This window comes from Bos indicus, chromosome 10, assembly GCF_029378745.1.
Source record: "Bos indicus isolate NIAB-ARS_2022 breed Sahiwal x Tharparkar chromosome 10, NIAB-ARS_B.indTharparkar_mat_pri_1.0, whole genome shotgun sequence".
In the NCBI taxonomy this organism is placed as follows: domain Eukaryota; kingdom Metazoa; phylum Chordata; class Mammalia; order Artiodactyla; family Bovidae; genus Bos; species Bos indicus.
Genome location: NC_091769.1, coordinates 58,791,359 through 58,810,039, shown reverse-complemented (window position 1 = coordinate 58,810,039; position 18,681 = coordinate 58,791,359). Strand labels below are relative to the sequence as shown.

At 49.3% G+C, this 18,681-nt stretch overlaps 1 protein-coding gene across 2 annotated transcripts in view; it reads left to right on the top strand.

The window, feature by feature from the left end:
* Positions 1-18,681, top strand: part of GLDN (gliomedin) — a 60,175-nt gene that overhangs the window by 29,874 nt on the left and 11,620 nt on the right. Inside the window, exons 3-6 of one of the 2 annotated variants that reach the window (XM_019968829.2) lie at positions 4,805-4,822; positions 5,192-5,299; positions 13,483-13,620; positions 15,873-16,019. In XM_019968829.2, the coding sequence (XP_019824388.2) occupies positions 4,805-4,822; positions 5,192-5,299; positions 13,483-13,620; positions 15,873-16,019 (411 nt within the window). The remainder of the gene's footprint in view (positions 1-4,804; positions 4,823-5,191; positions 5,300-13,482; positions 13,621-15,872; positions 16,020-18,681) is intronic. The other variant, XM_070797551.1, reaches the window with a different exon arrangement.

Sequence of the window (18,681 nt, the reverse complement as noted above, 5' to 3'; positions counted from 1 at the left end):
GAGGCACAGGAAAAGCCTCTTCCTTTTTGATTTTTATAGTGATAGAATGAGAGCCAGGCTGTTCAGTGAATGTGGGCCAGAGCTATTGAGACCACTTAGGAGAGATTGACGGGATCGCATCTGTGCTGGAGATGGGTTGAGGAGGTTATTCTTTGGCACCTAAAAATGCTTTTCAAAAGCCAGTTCCTTTTTTCATGACAGCTTGAAATTGGGTCTTCTTTTACACAGAAAGCTCTTCAATTAAAACTTAGGTGTGAAAAGTACAAGTTGTATGTACTTTTTTACAAGGCAAGGAGGCACCCAGGGATAGGCCAAGGTGCCTGGATTGGGAGCAGGGAGGTGAGAGGACCCAGGACTGAACCAGGGAGCTTCAGGGGGAGAGGCAGAGAGCAGCAGTCCAGAGGTTACAGGGTTACAAGGCTCCCAGATGACACCTTCAGGAAGAGTTGCCAGGACAGAGCCTGGGTTTGGGCCTGAGAACAAGATCTAGCTCTTCACTGGAGTCATCTTTGAAAAAGCAGGTGTTTGTGACTTGAGGCTAGTCCAACTGTGACCAGGAAAGCCCCTTCCTGTTCCTTTCCCAGGACTCAGCTGTGGCTGCTCTGGGGACAAGGACAGAGCAGTCAGGCTTTAGGATTTTGCTAATGCAGAGTTTGTCAAATGACATATGGTTTTCTGGATGCATCTTATCCCTGATCCCAGTTTCCTTGGGACCCCAGAAGCATGTCTTCTGGAAGAGCAGGTTATCGTGAAGAAGGCAGGTCTTGGGTAATTCTTCACTTCCAGTGGCCTCCACATACAGGCTTGTTGGAAAATCTCTAAATCATCATATTGCTGAACTGCTTGTTGGGACCAACGTGCTTCAAATCCACAGTGCCCATTCTCCTTGCAGAGACATGACTCCAAGTCTGTGATAACACTTCTTATCCTATACCCAGGCATCAGTCGTGGATCACTGTTGCCACCTAGCATGGCCTCAGGTCCCAAGTCATTCTTTTCTCGTGTTGCAGAAAGTTGTACTAACTGATTGGAGTTGGCACTTGAAATAATATCGAACTCTTCTCATTTTTAAGGTTGTCATGGCCATAATCCAAAATTGAAATGCACCAAATAAATGAGATTAGACCAAAGCTCCACTTTAATGGGGCATGTGGGGAAAGATACATATTTTTCCACATCAGGTGCCCTGGGACTGGCAGAATAGCTATCAGCAGGGCCAGTTGCAGAGGGTGGACCAGCACACAGAGGGTGGGAGCTGAGGCCTCAAAGCTGTAGCCAGTCCAATCCAAGTGAGGATCCCCCTTCTTAGCATGGAACCTTGTATAAGTGCGCTGGTGGCAGGCCCAGGGAACAGCTCTGCGTACAGCCTTAATAGGAAAGTGACTGCCTATGCGTGTTCCCAGAGGGTCTCTTATTCCAGAAGGGGACAAGGGTCAGGAGCTGAGAAAGCATCCTGCAAGACAGTTTTCTAGGGGCTAGTTGGCACATGTTATTTGATATCTGACATTATTATAATGACTCATATCTGGGGCTTCTTCTGGGTGAGAGGGGCCATGAGCAGCTCTGTTGGTATCCTGGGGACCCTGGGACAGTCACCATCACTCTGCCCCTGAGCTCTTTGAAACTGTCATCCTTTCTCTTCTGAAATTCTCTAGTTTCAAGGCCTGAGCATGGACTTCACAGGTGGTGTGCAGTGTTAAAGAATCTGCCTGCCAATGTAGGGGACGCAGGAAATGTGGGTTTGACCCCTGGGCCAGGATCATCCCCTGGAGATGGAAATGGAAACCCACTCCAGGATTCTTGCCCGAAAAGTCCCATGTACAGAGAGGCCTGACAGGCTACAGCCTGACAGACTCTTTGAGGTCACAAAGAGTCAGACACAGCTGAGATGCACACATGCATGGGACCTGCTGGGCTGGCCTCACTCTTCCTTCTCCAGAGCACTCTCTCTCTCTTTCCTGGCGCTGCTTCTGTCTCCTGCCTCCCTCCAGGTAGGGTGTGTCCCCCTCTCTGCATCCCCAGATTTGGCTCAGATATTTCACTCTTACCTCAAGGCTAGTATCTCCCAGTTTTTCTAGGGTTAGGAACCCCTGTAAGGGTAATGACTGATTCTTTTCCCAGAAAACTTTCACATCAGGTCCAGGGGACCCAGGACCACCTGCACGCCAGTAACCTGTGGTGCTTCGTGAAAATGCAGGTTCCCGGGCCTCACGCTAATTCAAACTGGATCAGAATCTCCAGATTGGTCCCAGGTATCTGCATCTTTACAAGCATTCTAGTCGACTCTAGGCCTCAAGTGACTAAGAACTGTAGCCGTAGGATGTCAAGGACGTCGGGTGAGGGTCAGTAAACCCTAATCTAAGCACCTCATCATAGCAGTATCCTTGGCCCTAACTAATGTGCCCTAAGTATACAGCTCCGGCCAGGACCTCTCTCTAATACTCCACTGCATGGCAATGGACTGTCCTGAGAACTCTTGCAACCTACTATATACAGTTGATTCTTTCTTGTTCACCTTTTTTTTCTACCAACCTGCACATCTGATTTTGGCTTCTATCAGCCGTCCGGATTGACTGTGGATTGATTTCTGACAGCTATGGAAAGTCCACATTGCATCCTTACCAGGGCGTTTGTGGCGCCATCTGGTGGTATGACTACAGGCTATCCTGATCCTAGAAAATGCCGTGCCATTTTCAGCAAATCATTTTTGCGCAATATAGGACTATATATATATAAAACATACTGTCAAACACTTTGCTCTTTTGAAAGTTTTCAAGTCTGTCAAATAGGCTCATCAGTATCCAGGCACCGAATCATCTGAGAGGCCTTCTGTTTTGCCTCCAACCAGACATGGAGTCCTGCCCGTTCTTCTGCTGAAAATACCTCTCGCATTTCTAGCTCCCTCTAGAACGCTACAGTCACCAACCACATTTATCTTCAACCTTGTCCCAAGTTTTAACTACAAACATCCTATGGATAATTTCTCCTCCCCACCCCCACCCCCGCCTCTTTCTCTCTCTCATCTCATTCCCTAGTTGTATTCCATCTACAGAAAGGATCGCAAACGCGCACTGATTTCAGTGTCATCTTCCCTTCTTAAAACTCTACTATGGCTCCGCGCTGCCTTGCAGATACTGTCTGTGCCCCGCTATCAGGCCTTCAAGTGTTGCTGTGCCATATCCCTCCGCCAAGTACCCCGGCTTCATCACTACACATTCCAGCTGGGCCAGCTTCCCTCCTCTCGCTCACTCCTGGACCTTTGCTCCAGTTGGTCTCATGCAGGGGTGCCCAGCCCTCACCCCTGCAACTGTCTCAGGCCCCCTGGGTCTTCAGAGCTACAACTCAAGGCTTACCCTCTCTGAAGTCCTGCTCAGACTGCCCTTTGCCCAGACTGTCCCAGCACCTCTGTGGTTGCTTCTCTGTTGCTCCCTCATATCTCACTGTGGTTTCAGAGTATTCACCTTCCTCAGTTCGATTATAAACACGACAGATTCAAGGACCAAGATTTCTTTTTTTTTTTTTTTTAAAAAAATTTATTTTATTAATTTTTTTAGCTGCACTGAGTCTTCATTGATGCACGCTGGCTTTCCCTAGTTGCTGCAAGCCGGAGCTAGTCTTCACTGCGGCCAGACCATGGGCTTCCCCTTGCAGTGGCTTCTCTCGTTGCAGGATGTGGGCTGCAGGGTGTGTGGGCTCAGTAGTTGCAGTGCAAAGGCTTAGTTGTGCTGAGGAATGCGGGATCTTCCCAGACCAGGGATTGAGCCTATGTCCCCTGCATTATTAGGCGGATTCTTAACCACTGGACCACCAGGGAAGTCCCAAGGTTTCTCTGAGTAGATTTTGGTGCACACAGTAAGTGCTTTGTAAATGGTGGTTTTCTGAAAAGTCACAGGACTTGGATCTTTAGACAGACCTACTCACTCCAGTTGGAGAAGGGCATGGCAACCTACTCCAGTGTTCTTGCCTGGAGAATTCCATGGATGGAGTAGCCTGGTGGGCTACAGTTCATGGGGTTGTAAAGAATCGGACATGACTGAAGCAACTGAGCCCACACGCACCCACTCCAATATTGGTGATTGTTTCTGTGGTCAGAGAAACAAAGACCCTCAACTGTTCGTGATGCAACCTGACTGGTCTGTATGAGTGCTTATTAAGTGGAATAATTGACACTAAAACTGTTTGTGGAGCAATTTATTGTGTTAGATTATGTGTAAATGATTCACCTGAACACCTTAGATCCTTTTTAGGGTGATTACAAATGAAGAAAGGTATTTGTTACCTGATCTGAGCCCTCAGGTTTTCTCAGGCAATTTTGTGCAACAAAATAGAAACCCAGCAAACCAGCTTTTGCTCTCAACTCCCCTGGGTGGCCTAGAGGAGACAGGCTGTCTGGATGAGTGCATTCGGGGCTGCTCCCAGGACAGCTGGCTCTCAGCCCTGCAAATGCAGCACTTCCTGACACCTAGCTGCACACAGGCTGCAGCAGGGCCCACCCACGTGGTCACCAAACCTCATGTAATTAAGTTGACTTCGGAGTCTATGGTGACGCAACTTAGAAATTATTCTTAGTCCACTGGAACTTGAGCAAAAGTGGGTTTGATTGGGCTATGGGTGTTTGTCTAATTGTTTTTAAGGATCTTTGGGTAAACATATTGAGTTCTAAATAAAAGGCACAGGGCAATTCCTTCGGGCCCATAGATGATTAGTATGTTTTAAGAGGGGGAAGATGCTCTTTGTTCTTTGGGTTCGGGAGTTAGCTTACTTCTATCTGTGGTTTATCATCTAAATTTTTCTTCTGTTGTAGGACCACCTGGCCCAGCAGGTAAGAACCTATAGATATTCCGAGTTTGCAGGGAGGATGTGGGTGGCTGGCTCCCAGGATCCCTCAGAAGGGACTGAGGCAGGGAAGGGGGAAGAATCCAGAGGCAGCCTTGACTACAGCTCTGTCCCTGCCTTCTCTCTACCCGAGTCACCAGCTCTCCTGCTCCCTCCTTCTTGAGAGCCTGCCATCACCATTCGCTATCTGACACTGCTTTGGGTGGTGGTGGGGACGGTGGGGAAGGAAAGGAAGAAGCAGGAGAAGCTCTGGGAGAGGCCTTGATGCCTGCCCAGTCTCACTGGCTAAAGGAAATAATGTTAACTTCAGTGAACATTTTTTATCAGTGTTCCCGTTTCCCGTGTTTTGATGCAGGGCCTCCCGGAGCCAGTGGATTACCAGGACACAACGGATCAGACGGACAGCCTGGTCCTCAGGGCCCAAAAGGCGAAAAAGGAGCCAATGGAAAAAGAGGAAAAATGGGTATTTAGGCACAGTTTTTCGAATTAAATCCCGTGGTTGTTTTGTCTCCATCATTGCGTTTTGGATGAGCCAGCGCTGGTGCAGGGGGGACAGGTGCTGTATCTCTGAATGCGAGGCCGGTTAAGTGTTGCCTGGAAGCCGCTGTGTCCTGGGCTATAAGGGCCACCTTTCTGGTCCGACCCTGATGACGGTGTATGTCCAGGCTGCCTGGGAGAAGCAGTGTTCCTGGGAACTGATGGCCACTCCTCTGCTTGCTCTGACGCCAACAGACAGATGGAAGGGGCAAGAGTGTCTGTACTGGTACCCCAAGTTCTTTCAGGGGTCAGTTCCTGCCCTAGCCAGGGTAGCTGGACAGAGAGGATGAGAGGTGAATGTGGTCAAGTTGACACCAGAGAGGCAACACAGCCAAATCAGGTTAGCCCTGGGCCTTTTAAGAACCAGGGTTTGTACTCAGCCCCTTGCCCTGCATACCTCCCTGGGCAGCCACACAAGGCAGGCTGCAGGAGGGAAGGGAGGAAGCTGTGAAAAGCTTTTCTCTAAGGACGGGCTGTTGGGAGCATGGCTCAGCCCTCGACCAACTCAGACTCTAGCCTGGACCATCTAACTAGAAAGCAAGGGCTGTGCTGTCCCCGCCACCCTGCCAAAGCCCCGGGCCTATGAATGCCCTCCCCTGCTCCCTTCCTGGGCCCAGGATGCATTCTCATCCCACCCAGAGATCAGTGTAATTGCAGGGAGTGGGAGGAGGGGCCAGAGCTGGCAGGGCCGCAGAGAGGAACTGGCTTTGTTCTGGGAGCCATGAGAAGCCACAGAGGGGTTTTGAGGAGGAGGGTGACATGATCAGATCTGCCTTTCTGTGATACCCCCACTGGGGGAGGACAAACTCGAGCAAGCATGGGAGCCAAGACAGGGAGACAGTGAAGAGGCTACTCAGCAGGCAGGCAGAAGGGATGCAGGTGGGATGTGCAAAGGCTGATGAGCTGAGTGATATTTGGGGGTAACATCAGCAGTACTTGGGGAAGGCAAATATAGGTAGGAAGGGGGAGGGAAGCACCAAGGCTGACTCCAAGGTCTTCCTCCTGCCTGACGGCTCTTCCCTAAGATAGTGAGCCCTGGACCAACTTAGGTCCTAGCATGGGACGTGCTCAGTTTGAAATGCCTTGAAATGTCATGAGGAGGTGTCAGAGGGCCTTGAAGATGCAGGTTTGCAGTCAGAGGAGACCCTGGGGCTCGAGGTGTACCTTAAGGAGTCACCCGAGGCGATGGGCTTTTGGGCCATGAGCCCAGCCCCTTCGGGAGGGAGCCACCCAAGAGGAGAGCCTGGGCCCATCCAGGAGGAGCAGCAGTATCTAGTGACCAAGTAGAAGGGAGGAGCCAGCAAAGGAGGCCAAGGACAGGCTGAGCAGCAGGAGGAACCCTAGGAGATGGTGGGAACATTCCTCAGCAGGCATTTATTGAGAGGGTTCCCAGTGCTAGTGCGGAAACAAAATAGATGCAGCCCCTATTGTATAGTGGAACTTTCTGTCTTTGGTGGGGAGGCAGACATAAAGTCAACAATCAGATACATCTGTAATCACGGTGTGAGGTGCAGAAAGGAAAGAACAGTATGTTATAAGCAGGGCGGAGAATGAGGGTCAAGAGGTAATGTCTGACGTCAGACCTGAGGGACAAGAGCAAGGCAGACGGTGGCCCAAGTGGAGTGCACACACCTGCCAAGGCCCTGCTGGGGCAGCTAGGGGAGGGGGCGTACAGCCAGGTGAGGTGGGAGGCGGGGGCCAGGCCCTTCCAGAACCTTCTGCATGGTGGTCTGGGTCTCTCTGCCAGCCACATGCAGGATGTGACCCTCAGGGCCAGGGTCATGGCCATGGAGAAGGAGGGGCCATCGTGTCAGCAGAGAGCTCCAGGATCTTTAGTGGTTTGGCAGGGAGGGTTGGGAGAGGGGAGGAGTGGGCATGCCTTCCAGAATGAGGGAACAACAAGTACTGTTTCCAAAAACAGGCTAAAGAGCCCATGTTCCACAGAGATAGGACTGGGTTAGGCTGTGCACGTCTATGGGGTCACACAGAGTTGGGCACGACTGAAGCGACTTAGCAGCAGCAGCAGGCTGTGCACTCTAGCGGTGATCTCTTAACAATGGTATATATTAATAGCTGACATTCACTGTCAGGCACTCTACCAAGTCCGCTTTACATTTACCTCACTGAGTCTTCACAACAGCCCCAGGAGATGGGATATTTGTGGGCCTTATTTTTCCAGATGAAGAAGTCTCATCTTTCCATTTTCCAAACAGGCCGGGGCCCTCGGTCAGGGCCTGTGCACCACTGTGCCCCCACCCATCCGTGACCTGGAGCAATCGCAGCTGATACCTCCTCCTCTTCAAGATCGCCCCTGACCTCCGTGTCTGGCCCCCGCCTCACCAGCTCAGTTACATCCCCTGCTCTCCTCCGAAGCATAGATCCCTCCCTGAACTCCTCTCCTCGTGTTGCTCGCTGATGTGCTAATGGTCTGGCCACCTAGGGAGAACGTGAGGTCCATGAGAACCAGGCTCCGGAGCCTGGTGCACCCAGTGAAGGCGGCAATCAAGTCATTGTTGAACTAGTGGACATAACATGCCCAGTGTCCAAAAGCTAGTAAGCATAAGAGGCAGGCTTGACTCCAGGCCTTGACTCCTGGACCCCTGCTCTTAAACACGACAGCACAGAACACTTCCAGGCTGGAGGGGGTTGAGTCCAAGAGGCATTACCGGAGGTGCTACAGAGCAGGAGCAGGGGGAAGGAAGCCCGGGCACTAGGAGCTAGTGCTATTAATTGTCTAAGGATGTTGCTGAGCCTCATTCTGAGTCTCACCAGGAGGGTGGGAAGGAGCCAGCCCTTCAGAGAAGCCCTTAGGACACAGGCAGGACGCACAGTTCATCAAGTATCCACGTGTCAGGCAGAAAGAATTATCCCTGCTCTGCAAGCAGAAGGGAGCCAGGAAAGGCATTCTGGGCGCACCTGCCTTGAACTCTGGCTTCGAGGGCCTGGGTCTCCTCACCTGTACACTGAGGAGCAGGGCTTCCAACAACTCTAACATGGCTTCCGGTTTTGAAACAGTCTGCTCCAGTGTTTGTCTGTGAGGGAGAGGCTGTGCCTTGTGCATCCTGTTGTTTGACACAGCTCTCAGCCAACCCCAGCTAAGGCTCAGTAAAGAACTGAGAGAACAGCAGGACATAGTTTCTGTCTATAAGGGCTTGCAGTCCTGTTGGAAGAGAAGATAGTTTATATACAGCATGAATTCTGTAACTGGTTATTCTGATATGAAGATGCTTTATACTGTACAGAAGGGAATGCTGCCAGAAGAAAACTTAATTGTGCAGATAATGGACAAATAGGATCCTGTATAGAGGATGAGTTGTACTGTAGAGCTAAGTGTAAAGGACAAGAGAGACGTGTGATCCACACCTTGGAAATAAATAGAGGGGAAATGGGGAGGGCAGTGCAAGGAGAGAAGGGAAAGGCCCTACTTGGAGGCACTGTTCAGGAGGCTGGCCCTGCCTATGAGAAGGGCCCCAGGTGAGGATGGTACGGTGGGGAGGGAGCAGGGATTTTAGCTCTGTGTCTGCAGAAGGCAGTCGGGAGCCACTGTGGGCTCTTGAGAAGAAGACCAACCTAATGATACCAGAGTTTAGAGCTCCAGACCAACAGCTGTTTCCAGGATATTGAAATATGAAGCTAACCCTTGCTTTCTGATCTTAGGAATGCTAAGAACAAGAGTGGAATAGGCCAGAGTCAGAGCTTGAAGTCTTGGTTTGGATCCCAGCTCTTCTGCTTACTAGCTGTGTGCACTTGGGCAAGTTACTTAATTGCCCTGTTTCCTCAACTGGAAAATGAGAATAGTAATAGTGTTTTTAGGAAGACTAAATTTATATATAAAATATATATAAATATATATCAAGTGCTTAGAATAGGGTCTGACACAGAGCAAGTGCTGCATTCGTTTTAGATATTAGGTGGTGGTGTTGTTTCAAAGGGTGGGGAAGGAAATCTGAGTGGAAATGCCTACATTTGTTTGAAACCATCAACTTAGATTTAGAGAGAATTGGACTTAACCGTCGTCAGTTTTGCAAACAGCGTCCTTTCCGAAGTTTGACGTGCTGTGCCCCAAAACCAAGCATTTTCTTTCTTTCCATCTGCCTCTCACTTTCTCACTCAAGAGTTAATGCTTTCGTGTTTTCTCTAAAAATTGAGTCCCCACAAAAACAGAAATAAACATCCTCCTCCTTATTCATCCCAGCCTTGGGTCTGGGTTTTGCATAACACCCTCAGCTCCCATCTCCTCCGCCTCAGTGGGTGACAGATGGTGCTACCAAAAATAAGATGTCCTCCTTCACCCCCTGCAGTGAAGATGGCGTTGACCCCAGTTGATCACACAACCCCAGACTCTAAAGCTGGGAAAATGACTTGTTTTGAGTGGGCACTGCCAACGGGAAAGGAAAACAGCAGAAAGCCACACCCAGCACCCGAGCAAGGCGAGCAGAGTCTGGCCTTTCTTCTCCTGCAGAATGTGCTGACTCCAAGCCTGCCAGCAGCCATGGGACAGACACTGCCCTGATCCAGGCCACTCAGTGTTTACCAGTGTCCCTGCCCATATCCAAGTCGGGGAAGGCAGACAGTGCCACATCTGGCTCCTCTGCCAGCGAACGTGATGAGGTGGTGGTGTACTTCTGCATGCCACGGCCAGGGCACGGCCGAGGTGGTTGCACCAACCAAGAAGAGGGAAAACTCTGTGGAGGTGGCGAAGACTACATAAACAGAACGTCCCCTCCCCTTTCTTGAAGAAAGTGATCATGTGCACACACAGCTGAGTGTCAAAATACACCCGTGAGCAGAAGTCCTTAATATCCTGAGCGCTAAACACCAGCCCCTGTGCATTATGACAGCTGTGAGAATGTTCTCCTGTTTCACACCTGGCCTTTTTGAGAAAGGGGGAAAATGCATAAAAGGAAGGAATAAAAGAAGAGGAAAGCGAACGATGATGCCAAAAGCTCTTTGTGACTAGAATAAATGCTTGAAAAAGAAAACCCTCAAGTAACTAGAAGATACCATTTCCCTGAGCACTGCTGAATGTGAGTCACACGACACCTTTCGAAGGTGTCAGTTATCTTCGGGTGCATTGTGCTGGCTGGACTCTATGGCAACGTTCTCATCTTTTGTGTCCTTCAGATAATGTGCCAAATTGCCTATTTAAAATACTGACAAAAGAACGTCCGCTCGTGCAGAGGTCCCTGATTAAGGGCTTTTCAGTGAGTGAACCTCTTTCCAGAAAGATGTCCTGATAACTGTGGACAGAGGTGACCCCCCAGCCATGGGATCTCAGTGTGGTGTGAGAGATGCATTGTGGGACCTGCCTCAACCATGTCACTGACTCCACGGCACAGCCTCCAGTACCTACACTGCAGGCGCTTCCCTTGCTCTTCTTCACATGCTCTTCCACTGTGTCCCCAGCAATTCCATTGGCAGAAATTGAGCAAATGTTTCCCTGTTTGTTGCATTTTTTAACAGTGATCAACACTTTCAGGTTCTTTCATACACTGCTGTCTTCCTTGGGATGGTCTGTGTAGGCTCCCTTGAATCTAATAGAGCTTATCAGCCCCTTGGCATAGAGAAAAGGTGGTAGGAGTGCCAGTTGCACATTTTAGGGAACAATGGGCTAGGATGGCAGTGCAGGGTATTCCAGCGCCATCTGTGGTGTGACACGATTTATTAATAATAACCTCCCCATTGCTGCAAGGGCTTGAGAAGAGCCAATCAGGTGGGGTCGAGACGTGTTCAGGGTTGGATGGGAGGTTAATCTAAATGACCTCTAAGGTGCCTTCCTATCTGAAAGTCTATGATTCTCTTGGGATGGTTATATAGGCATCCTGTGTAGCTGGTAGGAAGTTGGGGGTGGGGATCAGAATTGGTTTTAAATCTGGAGGGAGGACAGTGGCGATGTCATAAAATGACAGTTGGGGAATGGGGACTTGCCAAGCTGGTGGGGCACTCAGCCAGAACCTTTAAAAAGGGGCTTGGGATTGGCCACATAATTAGAAAAAGCAATGAATCCTAAGGCCTCTTGGTTATAGAGGTTGAGAGAAACTGAAGTTTTTCACTGAAACTTGCCTCTGGCTCTTTTCTGTTGCCCAAAATCTCTGCCCCTTTGAAAAATATCTCTGTTGAGTGATATCTCCAGGAGGCTCTTGTCAAAATGAACAAACAGTGCCTGCAATGGGATATCATATTAATTTATCCATATCTGGCAGTACCTTTGCACATAGTAAGCAATCACTTTCCCTCTTAGTATCCCTAGGTGCTCCTAAGTTCTAGCAGCTTTTTAATAAATTTTCTACAAGACAGTTTTAATGCATCCCTCTCCAATCTGTTTGCCTCTGTTTCTTTTTCTTTGCTTTATTGTACTTTATTTAAAGTGACAAGAATAGGTACCATTGTCCTGTTCCTGATCTTAGGGGGAAAGCGTTCAGTCTTTCATTATTAGGGACATTGCTGTTGTTTAGTCACTCAGTCATGTCCGACTTTCTGTGACCCGATGGACTATAGCCCACCAGGCTCCTCTGTCCATGGCAAGAATACTGGAGTGGGTAGCCATGCCCTCCTCCCAGGGATCTTCCCGACCTGGGGATCATACCCGAGTCTCCTACATTGGCAGGAGAATTCTTTCCTATCTGAGTCACCAGGGAAGCTCCGGAGATGATGTTAGTTGTAGGTTCTTTTCACAGATGCCCTTTTTCATATTGAGGACATTTCCTTCTATTCCTAGTGTGATGAGAATTTTTATTCAGGATAGGTGTTGAATTTTATCAAATGTCTTTCCTATATCCATCAAGATGATCACGTAATTTTTTCCTTGCTTAAATTATTAATATGCTACATTACATTGACTAAATGATTCAGATTTTGAATTCTATCCTGGCAGGCAGTTAAGCTTACTGCTCAGTATTTTTAAGGTTTGTTATGATAGATCCACAGCAGCCTTGACTGCTGAGCTAATTTAGCCTCACTACTAAGACAAGTCTTTCCAAGGACTCTATCTCACAGCCTGCCATTTTCTGAGATCCCTCTGCTTTGACTGGCAGGAATGAGGACCCTTCCCTGTTCAAGCTCTGAGAGCCATATAGTGAGTGGCTTTCTGTTCATTCTTTTCCCTGCCTGGTAGACTTTCACCTTATACAGACTATTACTCTGCCAAAGACTTGAGGAAACCCCTGGGAAATTCACCAGAGCTCTTTCTACACAAATACCTCCTCTCTCATATTCTGTCCCATGAATCCCAGCCACCTTTATCTGCCCAAACTCTACTTTTTTGTCTCCTCACCTCAGCGAAGCTGCTGTGTGGAAGCTGCTACGAGTTGGGGCATCTTATGATGCGTGAGATTGGCTTCCTTTCTCCCCAGCATCAGAATGCTGTGCTGCCCATTTTGCAATGCTGCAATGAGTCACTGCCTGATCTTGACTACTCCTAGTAGGACTGTGGTTCCTATAGTGATGTCTCCCTGTGGGCAGAGACAGAAATTTTGTCCATTACCTGTTGTTCACACTATCTCCTTCCTTCATAATGCTTGTCCTAAAGCAGTGTGACCTGTTTTGCTATTTTGCTTAAAAATATTTTGTATCCAAATGTCACAGAAAAGGGCATTGGAGATGGAATCAAGATTTTTGCTGCTCACTTTTCAGCCTCAGTTGTAAACCCTGTAGGCCTTATTTCCAATTTCTACCAAGTGAGAGTAAGGAAAACTGACCAGCCTACCACCCCAGTATTGTGAGGGATACACCAGATAATGCAGATGACAACATCCACTGTTCAAGGGCCTAACAAAGTCCTCCAAGTGCTCAGCCTTCCCTCCTGGGGTGGGGAGGGCAGATTTCTGATGAGGCTTCCCCTTCTTTCTGCTCTCACTGTGACTGTCCCTCTTGGGGTTCACTCCTCTCTCCAACCTGTTGGCCCAGCAAAATGTCTCTAAAAAAAGTCAACAGAACTACCTAGAAGTATATTCTTTCATGAATTTGTACCTTGCTGCTGTCCTAAAATGATTATGAAGTGTTATGTATTTGGTTTTGCTTCACCTTAAAAACACAAAGCACAGTATTACAAAGTAGTATACCAGAATTTCCTGCACAACAGGCTCATAAATCTTTTTTTTTTCCCTTCAGGGCCCCCTGGAGCCACAGGAACTCCAGGGGAAAAGGGAGACCCTGGTGAGCTGGGCTTGCCTGGAAACGAGGGCCCAGCAGGGCAGAAGGGTGACAAGGGAGACAAAGGGGACGTGCCCAACGACGTGCTCCCCGCAGGTAAGGGGCTGGTGCTGCGGTCTCCCGGGGTGAATGGGCCCAGAAACCATCCTGGTTTCTTGTACCAGGGCTGCTCTGGGTCATCTCTCCTTATCTGCCCTAGATGCCCCTCTGTTTCATAGCACGTTTTACAGTCCTGTGCTTTTGACAGGGAGAAAACCATGTGTAATGTAAGCCCAATGTTGGTAAGACCAAATCTGAGATCTAAGCATAAGCAGTTGAGATAAAGCACCATGCCATAGTTGGATGGATTTCGGATGAAGGAAACTTCCTTTTCCCAAATATCTGTTAAATCCAGCACAATCCAGAACAAGAGAAGTGAGAAATTTCAAAGGACAACAGACAGAAAGTACAAGCTTCAGAGTTGAGCTCAGGCCATCTTCAGCCCCTTATCCTAAGATTCTTAACATAGGATTGAGGCAAACATGGTTGCTGATCTTCTTTATCTGGTTTCCAGCCCAGGTTAAAAGCAGGGAATTGATGTCTGTGGCACAGCAAGCTTCAGAAAGGCAATGACATGGTGGAAAGAGTAAGTGCCGGCTGATGGTCATGGAGGAGGAAGAGGCAGAATTTTAAAAGCACTTTACTTTGGGGACCATTTGTACTAGAAAAGCATAACTATCCTATTCGTGTGTTCAATAAGCATTTTTGAATATCAGAGAACACCATTTATGAATTAGGGACTTTGCTATAACAGCTGAAAATGGTAATATGAAAATGAGTAAGACATGATATCTGTCCTCGAGAAGCCAGGATGATAGATGTTCAGGACAGTGACCCAGAATCAGTGTCCCATCCAGCTTTAAAAATTTCTTGGGCACCTGCCATTTACCAGGTACTGTGTAAAGATCAAAGCACCCAGGAAAAATCAAATTAGGTTTAGCATGGCTTATTCCAAAAAAAGGAGGTTATGCACAAAATATGTAAGATTTAAGAGGTGTTTTGACAGGATTCATATATATATATATGTGTGTGTGTGTGTGTGTGTGTGTGTGCGTGTGAATATATTTTGAAACTATAAGATCATGTTATATTCAGTTATATGGGAAAGCTACACATCCAGAATGTCACACACCCCTATATTACCAAACAAATGAGGGTGACCTCAAAGCATTCAGGAAAGCAGCAGCTCTGAGTGTACTCCAACTCTAGAGACCAGGCCAGAGCTCAGTGTGTCCTCTGGCCAGAGGGCAGAGAAGGAGTAGGAGGGCTGGACCACATCTGCCATGATCTCTGCCCTTTCGGCTGGGGGCTTAGAACCACCCTCAGCCTCTGTGACTCCTGCTTGCCCCTTCAGTTCTAAAGCAGCTGAAAAGACCTATTTGGTGGGGCTGGGAAGAGGCAGCTAAAGAGATCTCAGATCACCAGTCAGCCCAGGAAAGGCGTGTAGAACCAAAGGACTGAATATCCCAGACTAGCGGCATCTTTATGCAAATTGCAGAACCAAAGGCCCCTGCAAAGGGCTGTACCCACACGGCCACCTGAAGTTAGAAGTGTGTAGTGACTCCACCTGCTGATGTGTAGGGAAACCAACCATCAGAGCACTCACCCTGGTGACCTCAGTGGGTTCTCACAGGGCAGGGCAGGGAGTATGAGACTCTGGAAATGAAGCACCAGTCTCAGAGGGATACACTGCCTGCCCAAGGTCACAAAGCTGGACAGCTACCCCCGATCTCTTCCACAGCATGGAGCAGTGTCTCTCATGCCTGGAAGCATCCTTGGAGGTTTTTAAAACTACAGATGACCAGCTTCCCCATCATTTTGATGAAGTGATCTGGGATGGGGTCCAGGCATTATAATTGTATTTGAGCTCCTTGGGTGATTTTAATAAACAGTCAGGGTTGAGATCTCCCAACATTAGCCAAGAAGAAGAGGATGAGCTAAAGAGTGAGACAGCCCTGAGTGTTGGGGTGGGGGGCAGCTCTGCTCCAGCTGTGACCTGGGGCAAAGCCCTGAATGTCCCTGAGACCCGGGTCACCCGAGGAGCTGCTGGTACTGCCTCACAGAGTACTTGGGAGGGACGAAGGGAAGATTTCTAAAATTCCCAGCACAGTTCCTGGCACCTAGTTGAAACTTAGCACCTTCTGTGGGAGCTCCCTTGACCCTGTGTGAGTGAGTGCTGGAGGACCACTGTCCAGGTTTTGGCCAGCTTCCCTGGAGCGGCTCCATCTCCTTTTCCCCTGTGTGGAACCCATCTCTGCTTACAGCTCTCTAATCAACTCCCACCCCTGCTTCTCTCTCTCTTTCTCCAGGTGCCAAAGGTGACCAAGGCCCACCTGGCCCACCTGGCCCACCTGGCCCACCTGGGCCCCCAGGCCCTCCGGGTCCTCCAGGTCCCCCTGGAAGCAGAAGATCCAAAGGCCCTCGGCAGCCAAACATGTTCAACGGCCAGTGCCCAGGTCACACACCCCTGCCCTAGGGAGCTACCTCTTCAGTGAACAATCCCAAGCTCTCAGGCTTCACCCAGATTTTGTGACCAGATTGTTTTAATAAGTGGAGATTTTGCCCAAAGCGAGTATTCCCTCCCCTTCTCCACCGACCTGGGAGGCCTGAACAGCCTGCCCAGGTTAAGGACTGGTGGCAGGTTTAGAATTGGGCCTCCTGCCTCCTGCCCTCATCCCTCTTCCTTCACTTGAGCTAGTCGCTCAATCATGTCCACCTCTTGGCGACCCCATGGACTATACCCTGCCAGGCTCCACCATGGAATTCTCCAGGCAAGATTACTGGAGGGGTAGCTATTCCCTTCTCCAGGGGATCTTCCTGACCCAGGGATCAAACTCAGGTCTCCTATTTGGCAGGTGGATTCTCTATAAAGGCTGAGCCATCACCAGACTATTCCTCTTTCTTGCCAAATCCACCATCTCTGGAGCATGGAGGGCTTGACTGATGTTGGAGGGATGGAGATGATGGGGAAATTCAGATCATCTAACTCCCCATAGATACCCCAGTACTGCCATCACCACCTCTAAGCTTTGCTAACAATGCTAGCGATGTTGTAGGCATAGGGCTAAGTGCTCAGTTCATTTAATTCTACACTAGCCCTAAGATATAGGAGTCGTATTCTGACCAGTTCACAGATACAAAGCTGAAACCCTAGGGAGCTACGTAGTCTGTCCACGGTCACTCAGTTAGTAAGCAACAGCTGGGATTCAAACCCCAATGTGCCTGCCTGTAAAGCCCCTGCTTGGAGCATTTTCTTTTCGGAGACAGAAATCCACACGTTGAGAATAAGCCAACAAAGGGCAGTTCATTTCAGTCACTCAGTCATGTCCGACTTTGCGACCCCATGGACGACAGCATACAAGGCTTCCCTGTCCATCACCAGCTCCCGGAGTTTACTCAAACTATGTCCATTGAGTCGGTGATGTCATCCAACCATCTCACCCTCTCTTGTCCCCTTCTCCTCCCTCCCTCAATCTTTCCCAGCATCAGGGTCTTTTCAAATGAGTCAGCTTTTCGCATCAGGTGGCCAAACTATTGGAGTTTCAGCTTCAACATCAGTCCTTCCAATGAATATTCAGGACTGATTTCCTTTAGGATAAACTGGTTGGATCTCCTTGCAGTCCAAGGGACTCTCAAAGAGTCTTCTGCAATACCACAGTTCAAAAGCATCAATTCTTTGGTGCTCAGCTTTCTTTATGGTCCAACTCTCACATCCATACATGACCACTGGAAAAACCATAGCCTTGACTAGACGGACCTTTCTTGGCAAAGTAATGCAAGGGCGCCTGATCTCTGGCAAGCCTGGACGGCTTGTTCTTTGGCCAGTTGTGACAGGGGTGGCCATGGGGTTGAGAGCTAAGAAGAAATCAAGGGCCGAGTTAATGAAAAGTCCTTCTCAGATGCTGCTATAACTTCTCCACACAGAGATGTTCAGGGACTTATTCCCCTAACTTGGGCCATGAGGAGGCACAACTAGATGCCTGGCTTCCTGGCAAGCAGAGAAGAGGGTCCTGACTGGGGTTTCTTTCTCACTTGCTGTGGATTTCTCCACCACTTTCCTAAACACTCTTTCATTCTGTCTGGTGCACTGTTCTTTCTGGAAGATGTTTGGGTTGGGGGGCTCACACACTCAGTTTCAGAGTGGGTGAATCTGAGCTTTCAGAGATGTCACCGTCACGCCCAGTAAATGGAGCCTGATTATGACCCTGCCCAGCAGTGAGCAGGCTGTTAATTCAATACCACCCTTTCCCTTAGCATCAGCCCTTTGTTCAGCCTCCCTGGGGGTGCAGGCTGAGCGGAACCATCCCCTGAGAGGAGGGGAAGTCTGGCCCTGCTTCTGTGGAATTCGGACTTGCCAGAGGCTCTGTCAGCAGTGAGAGGGGTGCTGGAGAGGTGCCCTCCCAGCCTAGCCTGTCTAAGAGGCTGGTCGGCAGGGGTTGGGCTTCAGGGTTGTGAAAACTGCTTTAAAAGAGAGGCCATTTCCTTCTGCTCTGCCTCCCAGGAGTGGGTCCTGGCTGCCAGGCATCCAGCGTCTGAGCTTGGCCCTCGCTCCTGCTCCTCCTATCCCTTTCCTTTAATCCCATCCCACCCCCTCAGCTTCAGAAGCTGGTGGGTAGGTCCTGCACGAGTTAATGAGACCCCTTCTTCAGACTAAGAATGGGAGGGTCTCTCTGTCCCTCTCTGTGCGAAGCCCAGGCCTCTAAGTGGAAACTCAGGGGGGAACTTGAGAGGCAGGATTGTGTGTGGGGAGTCTAACAGCCCCGAGACCGCTCTCATCCATGGCAGAAGGGCTTTAGAGAGACAGGGCTCATCCAGCTAAAGGAACATTTGAGAAGAGCCTCCCTATTTTACTGATAAAGACACCTCTCTAGTTTATTCTGTGTGTTTCCCTAGCGACAGTGGAGGTGCTCCTTTCTATCTAGCAACCACAGGTGATTGGAAACCCTCAGAATTTGCCTAGGGAAGTGGGGTCCTGGCCTTTCCCAGAAAGCCCGATTTGCTGAGACCTGCTGCCAGCCAGTCTGTGCCTTCTCATCTCCACACTGGCCACACTACCCCTGCCTTCTGTCCTGCTTCTGCCACCTGAGCCACCTCTTCACCAAAGGTCTGAGTTCAGCC